Source organism: Terrapene carolina, unplaced genomic scaffold (genome assembly GCF_002925995.2).
Source record: "Terrapene carolina triunguis isolate 2854851 unplaced genomic scaffold, T_m_triunguis-2.0 Scaffold227, whole genome shotgun sequence".
Lineage (NCBI taxonomy): Eukaryota > Metazoa > Chordata > Testudines > Emydidae > Terrapene > Terrapene triunguis.
The window spans coordinates 3,275,031-3,300,337 of NW_020664578.1; the positions used below are offsets into that span (position 1 = coordinate 3,275,031).

At 40.5% G+C, this 25,307-nt stretch overlaps 1 protein-coding gene across 1 annotated transcript in view; it reads right to left on the reverse strand.

The window, feature by feature from the left end:
* Positions 1-25,307, reverse strand: part of OTUD7B (OTU deubiquitinase 7B) — a 69,121-nt gene that overhangs the window by 27,331 nt on the left and 16,483 nt on the right. Inside the window, exons 2-4 of the mRNA XM_026656289.2 lie at positions 10,498-10,648; positions 2,424-2,594; positions 814-1,029 (exon numbers count right to left, since the gene is read on the reverse strand). Coding sequence (XP_026512074.1) covers positions 814-1,029; positions 2,424-2,594; positions 10,498-10,582 — 472 coding nt within the window. The 5' untranslated portion in view covers positions 10,583-10,648. The remainder of the gene's footprint in view (positions 1-813; positions 1,030-2,423; positions 2,595-10,497; positions 10,649-25,307) is intronic.

Genomic DNA, 25,307 nt, shown 5'->3' on the forward strand with positions numbered 1-25,307 from the left:
CGGAGTCAGTAATTGCCTGGAGCTCAAGGAGGGAATATCAGGCTCCTAGCAAGAGGAAGAGGCACCAGCACCCTGGACAGAGCAGAGCAGGGACCAGGGACGCTAGAGAGAGCTCCTGGCTGGCTGCTAAGACTGGCACGCTGAGGCCCTGAGGTAAGGGTGAAGGTGCTGGGGCCGCAGGAAAATGGCCCAGGGAAATGTACTGTGAGGTTGGAGGGGACACAAAGTGGCTGCCATCTAGAGGGTCCCTGGGCCGGGACATGGAGTAGTGAGCGGGTCCAGGTTTCTCTCCCACCCCCCGACGGGGTGGCTGGACAGTTGGACTGCAGTACTGGTTCCCCAGGAAGGGCGGAGAGCAGATTGTGGCATGGCCAGAGAGCTGTGTCATGAAGAAGATGCTGCGAACTTTGGAGTGACGTGGGTCCAGGAGCAGAAGTGACGGCAGGTGAGACACCACCGGGAATGGGCGTACCAACCTACGGAGCTGACCCCCAAGACGACCAGCAGGAGCCCCGTCACAGTAATATTTAGAAATAACATGAACAGATCACATACATACAGTGCCTACACACAAAAACAAAGTAGCTTTAAGCCTGTTTATGGCCTTCTCTCAACTCTATGGTTTGTTTTCATGCTTGAGAGGGGATCAAACAACTTTATCCTTCGTAGATACGGAGTGCATCATCCCTATAACATGTTCCATTCTTTACAGCCAGAAGCTTGTAAACCAGAGCATTCCGGCTGGCAGTGGCACAAATTGCTACCGCTGCACCAAAACAGTGTTAAGAACAAAAATATCAGGGTAACACTTACCAGCCTGTTCCAATGCTACCAGCATCGACTGCTCGATGAGATCTCGCTCAATGAAGCTACGAAATTCCTCTGTGTACACGGTGAGATCGGGTAACTGGAAAGTGCAAATGGGCATCTCCAGCAGATGTTCACTGCTACCATTGCTGGAGACGTGGGAGCGGGCCAAAGAGACAATGGTGGAGCTAGCATGGGAAATGCCCCGAGAGAGACGTTTCTCTGAAGCAAGAAGAGAAGACACATTAAGATGTGAAGATAAGGCCTAGCCGTATTTCCTGGACCACTTTCCCACGAAGTAAAAGCATTTTACATAGTCTTCAACTAGCATTTTAGTTTTGTGGCAAGAATCTGAAGTGCTTTAGCATATACAGGGGCGGCTCTAGCTTTTTTGCTGCCCCAAGCACAGCAGGCAGGCCGCCGTCGGCACCTTGCCTGAGGGAGGTCCCCGGTCCCGCGGATTCAGTGTACCCACTGCCGAATTGCCGCTGAATCTGCGGGACCGGCAGATCTCCCGTAGGCAAGCCACCGAAGGCGGCCTGACTGCCGCCCTCGCAGGAACCAACAGGGCGCCCCCCACGGCTTGCCGCCCCAGGCACGCGCTTGGAGCGCTGGTGCCTGGAGCCGCTGCTGAGCATATAGAATTGACATGCACTTCTAATTCCAAAAGGGAAGGCAGGAAAACAAAAACTGGGTTGTGGAGAAGGACCATAACCTACTCGTTAAACCACAGGTCTCTTGACTCTGTCCTAAGTTCCACTCCCATCTCTGCCCCTACATCAGCATGTGACCCTGGACAAGTCATTTCATTTCTCTATGCCTCAGTTTCCACATCCAACACTGAAGTTAAAGCCTTCATCAACCAGGAATTAAGGCTTAATTCATGAAAGTGCTTTGAGATCCTCAGATGGAAAGTGCTACAAAAGTGCAAAGCAACTTCAATGAAATGATTCTCAGACCCCTTGCAAATTGCCCGGACTGTACAGAGCCTCACTATCAGTTAACAGCAGCCTGGACTAGTGGCAGGTAAGGAACAGCACTATTTTAAAAGACCTAGAAGGGGTTCCAGCTTGAAGATTAAAAAGAAGAGGCAACAACTCTCTGCTCTGGATCCGGCACTCAAATACAGCTTATCATCAAATAACCACTTGAAGACTGACTAGGCCCAGTTTCCATGCTTCACTTCCAAAAAGGCAAAACCAATGGAAATGGGCAGCAAACGTGGCTTTGTGCCACCTTTTGCAATCTGTGAATTCTGGGCTGCTACAGGTGCTGAAACAGCCTCTGACATAAGTCAGAATGGCCCCTGGTTGCTCAAATTCTTTGACTTTCAGTATCTCATCCTCGGCTTCCTATAAACAGCAATGCAGCCCTGGATCCAGCAGTGCACCCAATGCTGAGGATTGTAAGGAGTAGCTTAGGATCACTTCTAGTGGCCCTACAATGCGTGTCTGCATCAGGGGAGTTTTCCCCTTCCTAGATTCCATCCCCTATATTGCCAAAGCAGGGGACAGAATCTGTCCCACTGTATTTTAAAAAGGCTTTCATTCTCCTTTGACACATGACTGAGCGTGAATATGATCCAGTTGAAAATCCATCTAGAAATATTGCTTTACCTTGAATAATGTCATCTTGCCGCTGGAGCGGTGGCCGCACCGGTCGAGCAGCTTCTTTTTCCAAGGATTTAAAGTTGCGCCCTTCGTTGAAGGAATGCGGCAGATTTCCAGCATGCACTTGCCTCAGCTGTTCAAAGTCACTTAGTGCTGCATTCACATCCCAGTTTTTACCTAGTTTGGAAAGTATAATGAAAACTCTCAGCATTAGAGAAAAAGAGTTAAACCACTTTTGAAACATACGCCCCAGAGGAATGCCTTAAATGCAATTTAATCAACCTGTTATCAAAACACTAACTCTAACCTGGAAATAAACCATGAAGACCATGTGATGGAAACAGCCACCAAGCCTACAGTTCAATAGTACTCATTGTATATGCTTAGGAGTAGAAGATGGAACAGGGGAAAGCCTCTTCTAACAGTTTTTAGTATTTATGTCAATTTCACACTTTGAAAGATGCCTATTGTGTCTGTAAAGCTGCACTCATCTTCAAACTTCCTTCATATTCACCAAGCACTTCCTATGCAGACCAGTTGGTCAGCTGATTGAGGTCATACTTAATATTGTTTTGTAAGCCTCTTCTACTGTATTTAAGAAACGTATTACAATGTAAGCATCAACTGCTCTCCAATAAAACTCACAGCACACAGCTTTCCATTCATCATCCACATTAGTGCAGGGCAACACTAGGACCAAATAGTCATGCAAAGTCAAATTCAGTTCTTTTAAAAGTTGACCATTTATTTGGAATTTAAGGTTCTGATCATTCATGTCAGGGAGAGAAAAGAGATTTCTCCCAATAGGAGACGAAACCAAAGTACGAAAGCATGAAGAGTTGCCAGCCACACTAGTTGGCTGGAACATAGAAAAATCAGATGCACTAACTGAATGAGAAACAGTGTAGCTCAACAGCAAATTCAGTGGGATTGACTGTATCCTTAAAGTAAGTCCTCTTCATTTTAATACTATCCACCAGTCTGAAAGGATCACAGATAAGATTTATCAATATAAAATTAAACCATGTAAATCTTTCAGTATGCAATAAATTGACCTTTTAGAAACAATTGTCATTTTAGATATAGAAAGAACAGATGCCACCAAGTGGGTTATTATGTATATTGAACCTGCAATAGTGAGGATTTATTAATTATCTAGAATCTTAACACATTGTTTATTTACTGCTTTAAAAGAAAGCCAACACAGACAGTACATTCACTACAAAAAAAATAGTTAAATCGCTGACTGTCCATGATCTAGTATAAGCCAAATCAAAATAAGTTTCATAATATCTAATTTCCTAAGGCAAAGACAGTATTTGGTCCTGCCATGCGGGCAGAGGACTGGACTCGATGACCTCTCGAGGTCCCTTCCAGTCCTAGAATCTATGAATCTATAAAATATGCTTCTGAAGTGTTTAACTTCTTCTGAGAGATTTAATTGATAATGTTTAGTGACTGACTCTGCACAGCAATCTGCTTGGTAAATGATCCACTTTTTTGAGTCAAGCTTTTTATTTAAAAGAACCAGCATCAGGAATTTACTGACCCATTCAATCAAAATTTAATTTGCAATCACAAGTCAAAATCTGCCTCACTCGCAAACATACAAACCCAACAATTTCTACTGTTACATTGCTCAAACTTCTGAGCTCTTGAAGCAATACACATCTGTGAAGACTCAACTATTATTACAACTTCTGAATTTCTATATTAGCCAAACAATTCACCAAATGTCCCCCCCCCCTCCCCATTTTCACAAATAAGACATTAAGTTTATATGGAAGGATCCCATGGGGAGCCAGTTGTGAGGATTCTTAAGTATTCACAGATTTACAGTGAAGTTCTGCTTCCTAAAAGCAAAATCAATAGCTAGAGCTAGTGTGTTTTATTTTTTAGTCGACTCAGCATTGAATGACTTCATTATACTAAATGCAAGATGGAGACAGATACAGCTGTTCAGTGAAACTGCTGCCCAAACTAAGTTTTCACGAGATTTGTGTTATAAGATGCGGCTGTTGGTCAAGCTTCATTTATATTTAAAACAAGTGAATGAACTGTGAAGTCAGCTAAACTAGTATTAGTTCACACAGTAACTCCCCTGCATAAAAACCCAAAATATGAGAGAGCCTAGGGGCTTGTTTTTGGCTTCAAGTAGAAGCTGCAGGAACTCAGCACCTTTAAATAAGGCCTTACACGCATGGCCTGAAGATGAAACTCTAGCTCTGTCAGACTTAGGGCTTGTCTACACTACCCGCCGGATTGGTGGGCAGCAATTGATCCAGCAGGGGTCGATTTATCACGTCTAGTCATAGACACGATAAATCGACTGCTGAGCGCTCTCCCGTCGACTCCGGTACTCCACCAGAATGAGAAGCACAAGCGGAGTTGATGGGAGAGTGTCAGCTGTCGATTTACCGCAGCGAAGACACCGCGGTAAGTAGTTCTAAGTACGTCAACTTCAGCTACACTAGTCACGTAGCTGAAGTTGCGTGTTTTAGATCGACCCCACATGGTAGTGTAGAGAAGCCCTTAAGGAGAAAGGCAGAGTAAAGGGCCCTGTCCACAGACATATGTCTGTAGGGACTGAGGCAGACAAGGTAGGTGAGGGTAATATCTGCTATTGGAACAACTTCTGCTGGTGGAAAGGACAGGCTTTCAAGCATCACAAAGCTCTTCATTTCTGGGGAAGGTAACCAGAGTGTCCAAGCTAAATACAAATTGGGATAGATTAAGCATAAGGGAATTCACACATGAAGGAGATCACTTAAAAAAATCTGTCCCATTTTATATTTAGCTTTGATACTCTGGTTACCATCCCCCACACCTGAAAATGCTCTGTGAAGTTCAAAGCTTGTCCCTTCCGCCAACAGAAGTTGGTCTAATAAATTACCTCACCTACTTTGTCTCTCTAATATCCTTGGACCAACACAGCTACAACAACACTACAAACAAATATGTAGGTCTTGTCAACCCAAGTCTTCCAACCAACGATAGCTGCTAGGTTAAAATACAAGGAGAGGAAGTTTGATATACATATAAACAAAGACTATAAAGGATTTTATAGATCAACACTAAACAGCTTAAAAACTAAGACCAGCAACCACTAGATTGTTTATTGTAGAGTATCCTCTTACAAAAAATAGCCAGTTATCCTTAAATCACTGAGATTGCCTGAAATAATGGTTCAAATTTTCTATCTGAATCAGACGGATACCCACTGAAAATGTTATGAAAAGAAAGTCATGATGTTTCTGCTCATAAAGCCTCATCTGCAGTTAGCAGCAATTAAATTGGGTTAACAGCATTCTTCAATATTGAGCCATTCTAAGTTTTAGAAATAATTACTAAGTTTTAAAAAGCAAAATTTAGAATTTAACCTGGAGGAGATAAGTGTGCTCATTTCTGTTACTACAATAATTCTGTTATCTGTTACCGCATGAACAATTTTATATTCTGCTGCTACAAACTGCATTTCTCCTTTCTAAATAAAAGCCTGCATGAGAACTGATAAAATTTAGTTCAACTACACAAGTGCCTGTTAACCACCCCCAGATATGATCAACTGCTCACGTTTTACTTTAAATTAATAATAGTTCAAGAACTAAAAAGTTGTCCAAATATACTGAAAAAGTCGGAGACAAAAATTTACACCAACCTTGTATTCCATATGCTCACAATTGTAAGAAACTTCACATATGTAATACATCATTACCATACAAACAGATGAGAGCAGATATGCGAACTTAATAGATCCTATACAAAAAACATTACAGCTCCTTCAGGTCATCAGCATTATACAGTACAATGAACTGTCTAATATAAGTAGATTTACACAACTCTACTCCAGATTCAAGTTTTATTATTGAAAAAGTACATTTTATCTTATGCATAAAATATTGAACTAGACAAGGATGGGAAGGAGCCAGATAAGGAAGCCAAGAAAAACTCTGATTATGATATTTTATATTATCTTCAGGGTGTCCTACAAACTCTCAGACTATTTGGAAGAGAGAGTCATGCCACTAGTCTTTCAAACTGTAGCTGTCCCTAGATTAGCAATAAAGTCTTAGATTTAACCCCACCACAACACTGCCATTTTTAATCTACCACCACTAACATCAGATATTTATATAAATAAACTCTTACTATAACACATTAGCAAAGTAATTTAGAGAGATAAGATGAGTGATGTAATATCTTTTATTAGACCAATTTAATAAAAGATATACCTCACACACCTTGTCTCTAATATCCTGGGCCCGAGACAGCTACAACAACACTGCATAAAGTAATTTTGGTAGACATGTAAATAAATATTGTCAAAACTAAATTTTGCATGCAGTTATTTTGGAGAAAAGGGTGCTCCACTGTTTAAATATTCTATTATAACTTAATATACATGGCTGTGAATGAGGCTAAAGTAAATTTTCATTGAAAAGTGAGCGTGGTTTAAGTAGCTCATACCCATATGGTTTCTGAAAGCAAATGGCAACATGAATTAATCCAATTTCACACAGACTGCATTGACATCTGAATAACCAGACTGAAAATAAAGGGGTATTCCAGAGGTTAGAACTTCAGTGGCGACAAAAAGGAAATTCACCATGGACAACTGAGATCTGTCAACTATTTCTGCAGAATATTTTGTTTCTGGAGGCCACAAAAAGAAAATCTAACACATTCTAACTGGAAGACAAAAGAACTGAAAACATTAAGCATTGATGATCTTGCCAAATGACGCGTTTTCCAGATTCTTTATTTTTGTATTGAATCCTTACACCTGAAACTTAACACCAGGTCTTGCCAAGCCAAGCCATTTAGACTTAACAACATTAGTAAAATTAGATTCTAATCCAACTACAAAGCCGGTATAAAAACCTATAGCTGTGTGTCTGGGTGTAGGAAAGGTAATAATTAAGATACAGGACAATGTGTAATCAGAGTCAGACAGCTTGAAATTCATATGTTCAGCTCCGTATAGCAGACACAAGCATATCGCTCTTTATACACAAAAGGGGCCATACTGCATACTTTCAGCCTTCTTCAATTGTCAAGGTTTTGGAAAATTTAACTTTATAAAATATTCCTGTTCCAAAAGAACACAGTAGAACCATAGGAATCCCCCCCAAAATCAGACTAGCTGCCTTGCCCCACCTCTCAAACATTGATCGGCAAATGCAATTAAATAAGGTTTTGTTTTAACGGACTACACACTGCGTAACATCTCACTCTAAGGTATCGCCTTTCCTATTCATCCACATAGCTACAACTCTCATCACCTCGCATCTCGATTACTGCAACATTCTTTCCCCTGGTCTTGACAAATGCAATCTTGTCCCCATCATATCCATTCACAATGCTGCTGCAAGGATAATTTTCCTACCCGGCGCTTTAACGATGTCATTTTTCTCTTTGCATCCCTCCACTGGCTCCCTGTTCTCCATCATATCAAACATAATCTACCTGTCTTCACTTGCAAGGCCCTTCATGGCCTATTCCCAACCCTACCTATCATCTCTCATTCAGTATCAAAAAGTCAACTGTCATCAGCCTCCATCACTCACTTGTTAAATATTCAAACAGGCAACCTCATGCTTTCTTCCATGCTACTCCCCACACTTGGGAGGAGTGCCTCAAACATCCACAAAACAAACTCGTTTTCCTTCAAAAAGTCATCTGAAAACTCTCCTTTGCTGCCATGCCAACAGAAAGACTGGACAACATTTAGATGGATTGTGTGCTGAGACCACAGTCTATCATGCTGACCCACATGGTCTTACTGCTTCCCTGTACTTCCCTGCTGGTCTCTCTGTACCCCTCTGTTATTTCATCTTATACTTAGATTGTAAACTCAGGGACTATTTTTGTTCTGTGTTCGTACAGTGCCTAGCACCACTGATCCTGGGCCATGTCTGAGGCTCTTAGGCACTATGATAATGCAAATAAAAAAAACAGATAAGACTGCAGTTGTTCTGCTAGTGCATTATGAAAATTAATTAAGATTACAGCTGTCAAAATAAATAACCACACAAGTATTGGAGTGGGAGAGAGAAAAATCATAAAATACCTCTCCATCCCAAGCTCAAATATTTCCCCTGAAAGACAACATTCAAAATCCCTAAATGAAACACTAACTTAAATTAGAAACCAGAAGATATGTAAACACCACAAAACCCACACTCGACAGACTTCCTTCTAGACAATATTACCATCTGTAAACACAAAGTGAAATCCTGGCTCCAGTAAAGTAAATGGGAACTTTGCCCATCACCCAAAGTAATCTGAAGAGCAAAAGGTCTCTATATATGAATATGAGCCAATCCTCAGCCCTCAAGGGGCATTATCAAGGGGGAAAATGGGAGATAAGAGGTGAAGCAATTTGGATCTACACTGACAACTTTAAGGCCTGTACCTCATTATTGTTGTAGCTCCAAAGTGGTAGTAACCACAGAGAAACTAGTGCAAGTTGGGTGTAGATGTTCTCTAAGTGGGCTACATGACAGCAGTAAAAATACTGACAGCTGGTCCCTTCTTTGTTAGCACTAGTAGTAAACTGACAACATGTCCCATTAAAGAACAAAAAGCAGTTGCATCCTAGCATCATAACTTGATTATAACTTTAAAAAACCCACACTGAAGTACTACCTACCCGAAACTGGAATTTTAAAAATATCTCTAGTTAAGGTTGATAGTGGTTGGGAGAAGACTTGCTCATTTTCCCCCTCAATACTCTGCTACCAGGTTGAAAGTGTTTATAAATATTAGATGAGAGACTGGACTGAAGTGTGATGTCATTTTAAACAGCTAAAATGATAAACAGAGTTATTTTCATAACAAAGATAGACGATTAACCTACACCAGTGGCTCTCAACCTTTCCAGACTACTGTATCCCTTTCAGGAGTCTGATTTGTCTTTTGTACCCCAAGTTTCACCTCACTTAAAAACTACTTGCTTACAAAAATCAGACAAACATACCAAAAAAAGTGTCCCAGCACACTATTACTACAAAACTGCTGACTTTCTCATTTGTACCATATCATTATAAAATAAATCGACTGGAATATAAATACTGTGATAAACAAGTCACTGTCTGTATGAAATTTTAGTTTGTACTGACTTTGCTAGTGCTTTTTATGTAGTCTGTTGTAAAACTAGGCAACTCTCTAGATGAGTTTATGTACCCCTGGAAGACCTCTGCGTACCTGCAGGGGTTTGTGTACCCTGGTTAAGAACCACTGACCTACACTATGCTCCTATGAAAAAAACAAAAATCGCATGCTATCAGAATGCTACGTAGGCAAGAGCTAATATTAATACACTGATAAGAAATGTAGAATTAATGTAATGAGAAATAGCTGTTCCAAACTAGATTTTACAATTCAGATTGTATTTGCTTTGGGATCTATATGTCTAAAGCACAACACATCCCCACGGTTGTATACATTTTTGGAAGCTGCAATTTTTAGGATAAAAAGCTGTCCGATTACTAAATGCATGGAAAATTACTAATCTGAGAGATGAGACAAGTTTACTGCATTTGTATAGTCTTAATCCAAGATCAAGGTTAGGGCAAAGAGTAATAGCAGAAAAGTTTGCAAGTGAGTAGTTCAGAGGCAAAAAGGGCACAAGTGAAATTCACACCTTCACAACACAATCACTCACAAAAGTCTGAAATAGCCATGTGGTAGAGTACATTGAAACGACACTAAAGGCTCTTTTTCCAGTACAATTTGTTCAAGCTTTAGAAAACACCTCTGAACAGATTTTTTTTTTTAGCCCTTTAGATGGTTGCTTATGGTGTGCACCATGCAAGAATAAAAGGCATATTCCAACACTATACTTTTGTTTTATACGTTCTACCCCTAGCAATCATTTGAGGTTCGTTACTGTAGTGACATGGAACATGAGATCAAGCCAAGATTGCACTAACTGTGCTATACAGGTAATCTTAATATGTGTAGTACTACCCCCACTGACAGCCTACCTACCCCTCTCTCGACTCCTTTTTCTATCATTTATACCAATACAAAACCTACTGAAGAATTAACTGTTCCTACCCCATCACTCACTCTTTACCTTCAAGTAGGTCTCTGGCCAGTCCTGGCTCCGCCCCCGTTGAGCGAACAAAATCCGACAAGACGACATCCATATCCAGGGTCATGTGATCATGAATTCCTTGCAGGCAGTTGGAAACAGCTGGGACATAGATCAAAGCTTAGTCTTCAATCTAAGAATGAAACGTACACAGCTCATGTTACAAAGTATAAAATAATTAGCCTGGCAATGCAGGCTATGAGCAAACTGGGAAGTATCCAATAGCAGATGGTTCAGTCTCATCTTTTAAAAACTAATTTTGTTTCAGGATTAGAGGTGGCTGCTTACCTGACTGTTCACTTATTGATAGCGAATGTGAATTATGTTGCTATTCCTGTTTCCTGGAACACAACCCTAATTGTTTCAATACACCTAAATTATGTGACAGGAACCCTAATGGTTTGTGATACCAGAACTTTTTAACTAAACCTAAATGAGATGTTATCCAAAACCAGAAACACAGTGGCAAAGAATATTCAGTGTACAGATAAGTGGCTTTACTAACTAAAGGAATATAAAAGCTGACTCACTTAAGAAAAGCCATTCCTTTAGTCAGTTGGACTTTTATTTCAAAAGAGTAGGCAAGTAGTTAGCAAAATAAATTAGTTTATCTAGAGAATTTGCGGAAAGGTTTTCTTATCTCAATATCTGTACTGAGAGCAGTACATCCTTGACCTCTCATCTAGAGACATTCCGCTTCAAAGCATGTTTGTAATTCACAAGAAAAAAAATTAGAACAAACCGATTTTCATTACTAGATGCAGTCTGTACAAAACAAACTACTTTTCAGGTTAAAAAATTATCCTTCCTTTGGACTAGAATAGTTTACCAATCAAACTCTGTACTAGGCAGAAATCATTTCAGCATGCACTTGCTTTAAAAAACAAACCACTAATAAAGCTATGAAATAGCCAGTGAACAGCTTTATTTGCAAAACTTTCCAGTTACAAAACCCTCCAAGTCCACCTTGTAAAGACAACGATGATGTACTTCAGCTTGGTGGAAATATGAATCAGCTTAGCAGCCTTTGCAATTTTCCGTGCAAGACCTCTTTCTAACCATAGTCACTACTCTCCTCAGTGAAAGGCCTCTGGAAAGAGGTGTACCAAAAAAAGATCCTTCCAATGGCTAAATCTCTTCCTATGAATCAAACAAACAAGCCAGTCCTAAAAATTTAAGTCCAGACGCAAGATTTATGTAATTTAAATGTAAGCAGTTCCAAAGATTTGAAGTCACATGTAAGGTGTGTGCTCCTACTTATACATACAAATCCAGATTTGCTACGTTCCTCTAGGTAAAAATCAAAGTATGCATCCACAGAAGTTTGGACCAAGCAAATATCCTGGAGAGATTAAGCAGCACTGTAGCTAAGGGGCTAGATTCAAACCTTTATTTTCAGGGAATATAAACAGTTTGAAAATTTCATTCTAAACTGAAACTTGGCATACAAATCGGGGGGGGGGGGGGGGAAAGTGCGTGTAAGGTTGATTAAGATAAGATATTTCCAGTACTCTACCAAGACAGACTAACCCATTTACCCTACCAAATGTCAAAAGTTTCTAGGCCTATGAAAGATGAGCAAAACTGCAAAATGGCATAAAGATCTCAAACTCTAACTAAAGTAAGCAAACAAGCAAACATTAACTTCGAATTTTCTGTCTTTTTTGTTATCTTAATGTAATTGTATGTTTGCTAATCACACATGGATTAACTTCACACATGGAAAAGCCACAATATTTATCATCACTTGTGCAATTTCTGGACTGTCATTTGTAGGCCATAAAAACATTAGCATATGCAAGTATAAAGCAATTTTTTTGCTGGCAATATGTGGGGACCCTTGCTGTGGTTATGGTAATCAGGTATAGAAACGTCTCTACATTCTAGCTCTGGGTCACACACTCGTATCCTTTACATGCCACCTAACCTCTGACAGATGCTATATTCAGTGTTTACACAGCTTTTAGATGAGAGTTTGTGTATTGCTGGAACCAAAGATAATCTCATATTTCCTTTTGATGGTTTCAGCAATTTTTTAAAAAGTTACATAGCAAAGCACTGACCTTTGAAATGTAGAAAAAAAGCAGCAAAAACAGCCTACACCCATTCACTCAGAGCATTTACAGTTGCTTAGAAAACTCCCTCATGCAAACGAATGGCAATACCTCAGAAGTGAAACAAACGGAAAACTTCAGTTCCGAAGACACAGTAATGAACTTTAAGCAGACTAATGGCCAGGGTTCAAATGAAGAAACATCCACGCCCTCATTAGTTTTCGGGTTTTGTGTTTTTATGTAACACATCTACTTGTGGTTTCACCATCACTATGGCTACAGCGAGGACAAGCTGGAGCTGCACCATGCAGACTAGAAGTCACTATCTCATAATCCAGACAAAACTAGACCAAGGCCTCAAAATTCTGTTTAGGATAAGAGTGCTTTCTATTCACCACACCAATGCCAAATATTTTTACAACAAATACCTGAAAGAACTGAAGCACAAGCACACATGCTGGCCTTAAAAGCAATAGCTCATACAGAGATTAAGGTCAGAAGGGACTGCTGTAGTCAACTAGTCTGACATCCTGTTTAGCAAAGGCCATCGAATTTCACCCAGTAATTCCTACATCCAGTCCAATGACTTGTAGCTGAACTACAGCACATCACTAAATCAAGCCTGGATGTCTTTCTTAAAGATGTCAAGTGAGGGAGAACCTACCATATCACTTAGTGAATTGGAGTACTTGTGGCACCAAGGTGCCACAAGTACTCCTGTTCTTTTTGCGGATACAGACTAACACGGCTGCTACTCTGAAACTTAGTGAATTGTTTCAACAGTTAATTACTCTTACAATTAGAAATGCACACTCTGATTTGAATTTGACTAGCTTCAACTTCCAGTCATTGATCTTATTTCTTTAACTGCAAAATTATCTGATTGCTTCACAAGTGTTAATATATTCATCCTCAACACCTCCTGTGAGGCAGAGAACTACCCCACCCCCTTCTTTCCCACCGCCCAATTTAACAGATAGACAACCAAAGCACAGAGATTTGGTGGTTGATTCAAGGTGACAAGGGAAGCTTATGGCAGATCTAGGATCTCCCGATTCCCAACCAGTGTCTTAAAACACAAGAACTACCGCCTCCTCATCTACACATATTGTCTAAAGCAGATTATAAATAAGATTAGCTCAACTGGGGAATGTAACCCATGAGTAGGGTTTCCTGCCTGCTTTAAAAGCAACAAACACTAATGCAAAAAAGTGTTAGGACTGGTTTTAACATACACAACATTTACAATGCTTGCAGGATACACCAGTGGACGCTAAGTCCTTTCTGTGCTCCCTGGAAGCTCATCCACAGAATCAGAGATGCTTCACAGGGAACATTTTGTTTTAATCTCTTCCCTTCGAAATCCACATGGGAATGGGTCAGCATAACGTTAAGACTCTGTTTAAAACCGGTTTTAAACAAAATTTAAGTGTCTTTTTACACTGCATTCATCCTGCATAACAAAAGTTAGTTCAGTCAGTTTCACTTTCAAGACATGTTAGCACAACGCTGAAGTACTGACCACAACCAAAACACTGAAGTGGGTTAAACACAAATAAACATCTCACTATTGTTTTGTTTTTTTAATTCAAGGTTAAGTTATTTTCCATCATATGTTTTTTAAAAACCAAAATTTTTGACAAGGCCCACCTTTTGAAAATAAACCACCCAATCTCTCCCCTCCACCCCCATTAGTGTTTCTCTGTTAGATTCATATGACTAAATGTAAACAGGATCAGAAAAGCTTCAGATAAATCAGTATTTGAGACTTGTTTTATTATTGGCTTCAGATTTTGCTATACCCTAAATATTATCGTAATTCACTTTCTGAACCCAAATTTGCCTTGAATGAGATGGGATACCATCACTTCTGTTTAAAGTGAGCCAACACTGACGTTAAACCAGACAGTCACAACAGAGGTTAACCTCTACCACCTCAAGTTCCTCACTAATTCCCAAGCGATTGTTTCCAGCACTCTGTAAACTCGAAAGTCTCTCTCTCTCTCACCAACAGAAACTGGTACAATAAAAGATATTGCCTTACCCGCCTTGTCTCTTAAATATCCTGGGACCAACATGGTTACAACACTGCATGCAGAGATCAATATCAGTCTCATTCACTCATTGAGAGATAGTGCTACCACCTCTTAAAATGAAAACAAACAAAAAAAAAACCCATCTTTCTGATCACACAAAATATAAGAGGAGGAATTACTGACAAGTCACAACATTTACCCACACACTCAGATTAAATGGAACTGCTGAAGGCTTTCCTATAGCCAACACATTCACACCTAAAAAAGGTTTCAGAGGGGTAGCCATGTTAGTCCATATCAGCAAAAAGAACAAGGAGTACTTGTGGCACCTTAGAGACTAAGGCTACATCCGCACTACCGGGGGTGGGTGGGTAGATTTAAGATACGCAAATTCAGCCACGCGAATAGTGTAGCTGAATTCGACGTATCGGAGCCGACTTACCCCGCTGTGAGGATGGCGGCAAATCGACCTCCGCAGCTCCCCCGACGACGGCGCTTACTCCTACCTCCGCTGGTGGAGTACAAGCGTCGATTCGGGGATCAATTGTCACGTCCCGACGAGACGCGATAATTCGATTCCCGAGAGATCGATTTCTACCTGCCGATTCAGGCGGGTAGTGTAGATGTAGCCTAACAAATTTATTTGGGCATAAGCTTTCATGGGCTAAAACCCACTTCATCATCATTTCATAGCCCATGAAAGCTTATGCCCAAATAAATTTGTTAGTCTCTAAGGTGCCACAAGTACTCCTCGTTCTTTACATCTAAAAGAGTTGTTACTCTTAACAAGCCATTATGGGACACCACGATTTTCTTGTCTTTCCTTGCCGTTTCACCTTTTACAATGGATACTTCGTTTATTCTACTTATGCTATAGAAAGCAGACATCTTGGGGTACCTAGTTACTACTACACTGTACACCTACTTCCTACACAGGTCAACCTCATTTAAGGACTGGCATACAGACAAACCGCAACAGTTTAAAATCAGATTGAAAATGGATTCAGTGACACTGGGGCAAACCTTTATGTGGACACACATACTGATCTAAAACTGGTTAGATCTGTTTAGCTTGCACCTATAAATTTACTAATACAAGCTAAACCCACATAAACCAGGTTTAAATCCGATTAGGAGAGTCCACAGAGCTTTTTGAACCAATTTAAGTGAATGGATTAAAAAAAAAAATCACACCTTTAATCAAGCCAGTGGGTAAGTTGAATTTAGACAAGGGCCTAAACTGCAACTCCAAGCTGCGCTGTAACTAGGTCCCCCGACACAGTAGCTTTTTGTATTGTGGAGGGGACCAGAGTGCCTTTGACAATGAAACAGCTGTGCCGGACTATATAAATGCAGCAATGCTCAGATGTATTTATTACTTGTATCAACAGTACCAATGGAAGTGCCACACACACACAGCACTTACAGGTCTTTCAAGGTTAATCAACTCCAGAATTCATCCTTGTCAAGATTTCCAATGCAGTGAAAATTTCAGATGCAGTAACAGAGTTGAGAATAAAGCACGGGAAACAGCATCAGACCTCTTTAGCATGCTGAGCTACATCAGCCGAGACCATTTAAAAAAAAAAAAAAAGCTTTTGTTAGCTTCTGAATGGCCAGAAGGATAAGCTTGCATTGTAATAGGAATAATAAAAATAAGTGAGGCTTTGTTTTTTCTTCCTGTCAAATGCAGGATAGGCAAAAACAAACAAAATCCTCTTATGGACACAAACGAATAGTACTGGCAAAGTGAGGAATATAGCTTCCTTGATCTCCAGACAAACACATTCAATACTTCAGAAAGATGAACAAATGGTGCTGCCCTATATGTGAAGGGTGCTCGGTAAATATTAAGGGACTGGGGAATGCTTCCTCTTGTTTCTGCCACCAGTAATAGGAGTAGGTCTTCAAAACCAACCCTAAATGCAACAGCTGACCATAAACATCCTCCCACAAAGTTCTTTATAGAACCTATTTTCCTTCTCCAGTTGACGTGTCAAGTTCTCTGAAGACCCCGTGGCCTAGCAGTTTGCGCCTAAAGGCAAAGGCATTTACTCCAAGGTTTCTTTACACCACTCCGGCAGCGTAAATGGGCCTTAAAGTGAGGGTATGTCTACACTAAGGAGACTATGAGGCCACGTGTTGGCACGACGCCATAGCATAGATGCAGCCTACACCAACAGGCGTTTCCGTCAGTATAGGAACACCGCCTTCCCAAGTGAAGTTAGCTATGTCAATGGAAGCCCTCTTTCATCTACATAGATGTGTCTCTGCCGAGGCTTTTGTTGCAGAGCTACCTCGGTATTTTTCTTCCATACCCCTCACCAACATACCTATGCTGATATATTTTTCAGTTTAGACCAAGCCTTAGAGTAATTATACATATAGCGACAGATTCTAAGGCCAGAAGAAACCACTGTGATCATTTATTCTAGTCCTACAGCCTGTGTTATACAGGAGGTCAAACAACCCTGAAATAATTCCTGTTCGAACTATACCATCTTTTTCTTTAAAAAAAAATCCAATCTTGATTTAAAAGATTCCAGTGATGGAGAATTCATCACAACACTTATCTGTACACAAACCTGCATTAGTTTAATTAAATTGGCTTAAGAAAACCAGCGCAAACTCCTGTGAGGACAATCATTTCAGTATAAAAGCTCGCCTATATACAGAAATTGTATTGTTAACTACACTTGTACAGTTAAAGCAGTACAACCTCCCCTTCTCCCCCTGGCGGGATGCAGCGCCTTCTATCAGTATAGCTTTCCCTGTACAGGAAAAGGAATAAAGCTAAACCAGTCTAACTGCTTCCACACTAGATGAGCCGGTATAACTATTTTGGTAAAAAAAAAAAATTCACATCCCTATGCAAAATATTTGTACCAGTACAAAAAACTGGGTAAAAGAGTAGTTTGTTTGGTTTAACTTAAATGTGTTCCCAACCAACTTCAGCAAAGAAAACCAGTCTTAGGCCATGTCTACACTGGGCTCACAGCGGCACCGCTGTACCAATGCAGCTGCACTGCTGTAAGATCGCTCGTGTAGCTGCTCTATGCCGATGGGAGGCAGCTCTCCCGTAGTCTAATAAAAACACTCCACGAGTAGCAGTAGCTATGTTGATGGGAGAAGCTCTCCCACCAACATAGCATTGTGCATACTACCACTTATGCCCGCAAAACTTATGTCACTAGGGAGGTGTTTTTTCACACTCCCTGAGCTACGCAAGTTTTGCCAACATAAGTGGTTGCGTAGACATGGCCTTAATCTATCTCAGGGATCGGCAACCTTTGGCACGTGGAAATCCATTGGCGGGCCGGGCCGGTTTGTTTACCTTCAGCATCCGCAGGTTCGGCTGATCGCAGCTCCCACTGGCCGTGGTTCGCCGTTCCAGGACAATGGGGGCTGTGGGCAGCGGCGTGGGCCGAGGGATGAAGAATGAAGGAAGGAAGTATACGTGACTAAAAAGGATGTATTTCCGATTACTATCAACATTGCTTAACTTTAAGGAAAAGTCATCTTGATCTCTATCAATTTTTACGTCAAACAGTTGATGAAATTCAAATAGTGACTCATAGTTCGTGAACTTTTACTTTGCAGTCATCGACACAGCAATACATTTGGTTGAAGAAAGATTCACATTGATGCAGCAAATTAATTCAGTATTTGGCTTCCTATATGATGTTTACAGTTTGCAAAATACAACACCAATGCAAATTATGGAACATTGCTTGAATCTGGAGCAAGCTTTGCAACATGTTGAATCTAAAGATATTGATGCCTTTGACTTGTGCAATGAATTGCAAGCTATTGCAAGACGAGTCCAAAAGAGTGCATCATCGCAAGATGTAGTGAACTTCATATGGAAAAATAAGCTGACAGATAGTGTCCCCAACACAGTTACTGCTCTTTGCATCCTCTTGACTCTCCCAAATTTTGAAGCCGAACGTGTATTAATTCCAATGAACAATGCCACATTATGCAGTATTCATTTTTGAAAGTTTATAATAAGCAATGCTATGAGGGGGAGGGGGTCACAAGGTGGAAGTTTCGCCTAGGGTGCAAAATATCCTTGCACCGGCCCTACCAATACCCGCTCTAGCTTATATGAGTGTCCACATAGGCATTTACATCAGTTTAGTTATACTAGTTTTAAATTCACATTCTAGGTTATACCAGTGTAGATAAAGCCTTACACCACTTTAACAATGCCAGAACTGTATAAAGGGGCCTTAGCGTAACTGAGAATCAAATCAATAGTCTTTAGTACCCAAGGCATAATTTGTTTCCCTGGATGCTATGACCCAAGCATGTAACTACAGAAAAATTTAAGAAATGTAAGAAAACAAGCTGTGTAAAAATTTAGGGTGAAATTTAAAAAGCACTTAAGTCACTTAGAAACAGGGTCCCATTGGGATACGCAATCATAAGTTACAAAGGCACTTTTGAAAATTCCACTCTACATTTTTTATTTATTCTTACAATGTTTTAGTTTGCTTTATTTAGTCTGTTTTACGCACACAGGGATTAAAGCATACTGGGTTTCTGACTGGCTTTTTTTTTAGTTTCTTCGATATTACAACAGGTTATAATTCGTCACATTTACGATTTCTGATTTGCAAAACTGACTGTATAACCAACATTCAATTGTTATATGTTATCCTTCTGAATTCTACAAATACTCAACATATTTAATAGTTAAGAAAAAAATATTTTTCTATTTGGCTACTTACATTTTAAGCCTTTTGGGGAAGAGACCATTATAGGTTTATAAACTGTGTAAACTACAGTGCTGTGTGTGTGAAAAAACGAGTTTCCGTTTTTGTGTAAAACGAAAATAATTTGAAGACGCAGTTCTCAAATTCTCCCTTAATGGGGTCCAATGCATTCACTGTCTTAAAGGCCTGTGGCAAGATTCCTAACTGATAAAATACACTTTGGCAGAAACAAGCGTCCCAATGATTTGGGCAGGTTTTTTCTACAGAATTTTTTCTTCTAGTGAACATTCGCCAAGTTCCATATTCTTTTGGGAGATCTGAACATATCCCATTGATGTTTCCCTTGAATATGTTTCTCTCTACTCATTTAATTTCACTGTTGCGCTTTCCAGGAGTAAGCAATTTATTTAAACATTAAGGGAAGCATGCTGGCTTTCCAAATTATATTTTCAGACAGCCATAAAAGGCAGTTCCTTAACGCATTTTCCCCCCCGAATCAGGATGTTTGTTATTTTGAAACACTTTGAAATGATTCCCACTAATGTAAAGGTTTAGCCTTGGAAGCTATAAGCCCATGTCTGTATTACGGACAACAATGACACTGCAGCTGCTGTAGCACCGTAACGTAGATGCTTTCTCCAGCGATGGAAGTGTTTTTTCTCATTACTGTAGGTAATTCGCTACTCCAAGCAGCAGCAGCAGAATTCTTTCATTGACCTAGCTGCGTCTACACCTGCAATCAGGTTGGCAGAGCTCTGGGGTGTGAATTTTTCACAACACTGAGTGCTGTAGCTATGTCAACCTAACTTTTAAATATAGACGAGACCTAGGTTTGGTTTACAAAGACACCAGAATCAGTGAAGCTTCATAACTGATGACACTAGATATATTAAAGAAGTATTTCACGGAATTTCAAAATGGGCATCAAGTATATGCACCAGGTGAGAATTCCTTACAATAACCCTCCTTGCTGTGAAAAGACCCAGCGGTTCCCTCCCAACAATTCTTTGCCTAGAAGCAAAAGGCTCTTATCCACTCCTTTTTGGTACTGATTTTAAACCCTTTGCCCAAAGAATCCAGGATGAACACGCAGATAAAATAATGAAAACCGTCAAACACAATGCCCCCTGGGGGCACCTGCTTTGTAAATAGATTTCTGAGACCGGAGCCATCAAACATTACAAATCATATCTATTTCACCCATAGGTTAGATACCTGTGGGTTTCTTGGCTCAGACTTGGTTGTGGTGCCAGATACTTTCATGTTTAAAGTTGGCCAGTCTATCTAAAAACAGGAGTGGCAACTACTTCACAGAGTAGTTGGGATACTTAATTCATTAATATTTACAGCGCTTTGAGATCCTCATTTGGACTGTATAAGAATGGTGCATTATTGATTTTCCCCTAGAGGGGGAGCCCTATATACAGAGGTTGAAGAATTTAATTCTAAACTGGACCTCACAGGAGGTGTTTACCTTCCATCTGGAAACTTGCATGGAATAAGGACTTCAGTAGTCAGATCACCTGAGAAGTAAAGAGCGGCATCAGGAAGTCAGTGTGAAAATACTTCCTATGGTTTGAATGGCACAATAAATAGAAGCTTTCCAGATTGCTTTAATTGTATAGCGATATGTCTATTACTTATCCTCAGATACTGTTTTCTGAAATTATTTTAGATAATATGCTTTTTGTGGCAGGAATAGTCTTCCAGCGAGTCTGTACAGTTTCTAGCACTTAAGGTGCAACTGTCACATAAATACCACAACCAGAGCTTCAGATTTGTAAGAGCTGCAAATCCAAGTGATAGTATCCTATTTCTCAATGAAAAGACATGGTATATTGGTTTGGGGAGATCTTAGCATACATGACAGTACAATCTACACAAGTTAATGTTTCTACAGTTATTTCCACTCCTTCCTAGCCAGCTCCACCTAAATCAGCCTTTCGTTTGTAGACAATTTAAGGAAGCGCTTTGCATTCCAGACAAGCAACTTGCAGAGATCATTCTAGCAATTAAATTAAATGGGCCATTGGGCCTTCAGTTCATAAACGTTATGGGCTATTATAGTCTCCTCTGCTTTGGTCCTCTAGTCTCTATCCTCATTTTCAGCCGTTACTAGCCTGGTTCTTTCCTTCTAATGCAATTCCCCTCAAATTTGCTCTGCTCCCCTTCCAGTCTTGGGGTACATCCGCTCTAGAAACGCTGCGGCTGCACTGCTGGAGCATGGACACTTACAGCAGCGATGGAGTGGCTTCTTCTGTCACTACAGTAAATCCTGCGGGAGGCTGTAGCTAGGCTGATGAATTCTTCCATCAACCTAGCAATGTCTACACTGGGGCTCAGGGTGGCATAAGTACATTGAACAGGGAGTGAAATTTTTTTTTACAGTCTTGAGCAATGTACTTTAAGCCAACCTAACTCTACTGTAGACCAGCCCTTGTTCTCCACAGGGGATCCTGTCACAACTGTATTAAAGTACAAGGGCTAACAGCCTTGCTGCCATCCTACTTTTGTCACTGTTCTCATGTGCACTCCAGTTGACCTATTGCTCGTCAATGGCACGACACTGAGATCTATGTTCCGAGAACTCGGTCTCACGCATTTCTGTGTTCGGCACGTTAAAAACAACTGAGGTATAAACTTAAGTAATGAAAACAGGAAAAATAGTTAGTCACCAGTGCATTGAAAAGGCAGTAAATTATAACTCATGGAATACAGAGACCATAGTAATGCTCACTGATTGGTTACTATTGAGAACACCACATCTTTACAGCTTGCAACTTTTAAGCCACTTCATTTTCTTGACATTTTCTCTATTATCCATGGTTTATGCCAACAATAACCACCCCACTAGATCAGACATTTCATGGTAAATTGACTGGTTTGACAAAAAGCCATAGCGGAGAACCATAGAGCCCACCATAACCACTTACCAGGAAGTGCCCTCCCACTAGAATAATACATTCATCGACGCAACTTTAAACCCTACTTCCTCTTGGTCAAACACTTCAAAACAGTAATAGTTTATTTGTCTGGACATTTCCCCTCCTCCAAAATTTAAGTCTTGCTTGAGTTTATGATATTACAGACTCAAATCCTACTGTATACAACCCCACAATTTGGCAAAACAAATCTCACTAAAATTCAGTTTCAGAACCTGGCACTGGCAGGTACATCTTGCAATTATCACATTCATACAAAAGTTCTATATATGCTCACTCTAATCCTCTTGTTTTACTGTTTTTGTCTTCTTCTATTCTGTTTCAGGCAGCCCCTGGAGCAGTCTCTCCTTGTCCCCAAACACTATCTTCCCCCTCCTTCAAATCTCTCCTAGCAATCCCCCATAATCAATAAGCCCATCACAATATCTTTTTTCAACTGCTGTCCTGTGCTCTTCTGCTTTATCTACTTAGATTACCAGATCTTCAGGGCACAGAACATTTTACCTTTGTAAAATGCTGTAAGTTATTAAGTATTTCCTCAATACAGCTTTCATACATATTTTCCTAAAACGCTGCCTAATTTCAAAATACAATAGGTCCTTCCAAGTCTAACATACCAGTTCGTATGTATTAAATTCCAGCCTTCAAAAATCAAAGAGGAAAACCGTGAAAAAAAGATTTCATGCAATGAAGTTTGATTAAAAAGGTAATCCTCAGAGTCAAAAGAAGAGCTGTTTAATAAAAAAAACAAGCAAAAACAAACCTCCCACAGTTGTGGCAGTAGCAATGCCACTAGCATCTCAACAACTGGAGACTTTGAGATGTAAATAACACCCCAGCCTTATTTTAGACTATTGAGAATGATGTCAATATTTTCCTCAAATGGAGCAGGACTACTCATTTTAAAACCACAATGTCCAAGACTGTTAGGAATTCTCAAAGTTCAACGCCTCTTCTGCTATGATGCAGACTCTGAAATATGCATGCAAAACATGAGGAGTGATCCGTGTAGAGTCAGGCTGATAAAATGTCTTGCACTTCTTGATTAAGAAAACCTCTTCGAGACAAACACTGGCCAAAACTTCCAAGTCTACAGAAGACAAACACCAAATAGCAGGAAACAGAAAGATCCACGATAACTTAAACTTAACCTAATTTTCAGACACACCAAACAAATTAGGGCATGATAAAGACGTCAAATCAGCTATAGAACTTTGCTAAATATTGAAGGAACTTGTAAGAGAATGTCTGCTAGTTCGCATAATTTTGAATTTATTTTTTTTAATTACCTTTTTCTGGTAATATATATATATATATATAAATAAAATTTAGATGAGCACTGCTCATCTTGACAAGATTACAACAACGTTGCTTACAAAATCTCATTTTGTTTTAAGCAGTCTGAAGTACTATTTATTAGCACCATTGCTGATGTGTTTCTGAAAGGCATGTTAGGATGAATACATAGGTGCACCTTTACATCTCTGCAGATGAGACGTGCATACAAAACACAGTATTCAGCTCCTGTCAGGACCTCAAGCTTCAGTAGCACATTACAATGAAAATTAATTTGCAAGCTACTGTATTTTTACCATCAGCCTCTTTATCTTGACTGTCTACCACATGGACACCTATTATAAGCATATTAACATGACAGCTCATTGCAGTAAGTTCAACTGGCTAGTTCTTCAGGGAAGCCTATTGAAAGGATGACGTATCTCAGGATACCTCTATGAAATCTGTACGATTTCGCTAACAATTTTTGTAAAAGCTAGAACTAAATTATGACTTAATTTTATCACTCTTCCTATTCACTACAAATGGGCAGTAAGTCAGTTCAGCCCCAGTTTGGTCTCTACTACCCAAAGCTGCTGTTAAGCTTACTAAAGTCTGGTTACATCACAGGAGGGATGGCTTTTTATGCCTTCTCATAACTTTGCTTGTTCATAATCAGACATAAGGCATAAGGTTGCTTAGCACTGCCTTGTGCCCTTCTAGAAGGCGAAGGATAACTAAACTTTACCATAAACCTCTGAAAACCCCAAAACATACATGTAACATGTCCCACCGCACCCCTAAATAAACTCAGAGGTGTGAAGGGGCTCAATCACATCAATGGGATGATCTCAGCAGAATGAAAGCGCAACATGGAGATGTATATAGCCTGAAACAACAGCTGTAAGATGTGTAAATTGTACCATTCATCTTAATGGGAGTTCTCCATCCCCTTCTGAATTCAGAGGTATGTGCCTGTAGCATCCACTTAGCCACTATATCTACACTCTACCCCATTGTGGACTACAGGGGTGTGAACACAGAGTGCACCAAAATGTTGCACTCCAACAGCCCTTTGTGGATGCTGCTGCAAACTAAAGGTACCTTAAAAGGTTAACACAGTCCACGTTTTGCACAGAGAGCACAACATTTTGGCGCACTCTACAATTTGCACCCCTGCAGTCTAAACCAGTGGTTCTCAACCAGGAGCCTGGGGCCCCCTGGGTGGCCACGAGCAGGTGTCAGGGTCTCTGCCAAGCAGGGCTTGCATTAGACTTGCTGGGACCCAGGGTAGAAAGCCGAAGCCCCACCACATGGGGCTGAAGCCTGAGCAACTTAGCTTCATGGGGCCCTAGGTAATGGCCCTGATTGCTACCCCCTAATGCTGGTCCTGGCTTTTATATGCAAAAAAACCAAAACCATTGTTGTGGCACACATGGGCCATGGAGTTTTTATAGCATGTTGCGGGGGCCTCAGAAAGGTTGAGAACCCCTGGTCTGAACCGCAGTGCAGGTAAACAAGCCCAACAGTCTCATCTCCCCTCAATACTGCATGCCTGTGGCATGCACTGAGCATGCCTGTTCTCAGCTCCCCAGCCCAATCTCAGCACTGCATGCCTGCGTCAGGCACCAAACAGCCCTGTTCTTACCTCCCTGCACAGACTCAGACTGTGGTACCCAGTGCTGCAGAGTTCAGCGAACCCCTCCTAGCAGAGTTTCATCCTGTCAAGGACTCTTGGGTACCTCCCTCATCTCATTTTCAGTATGG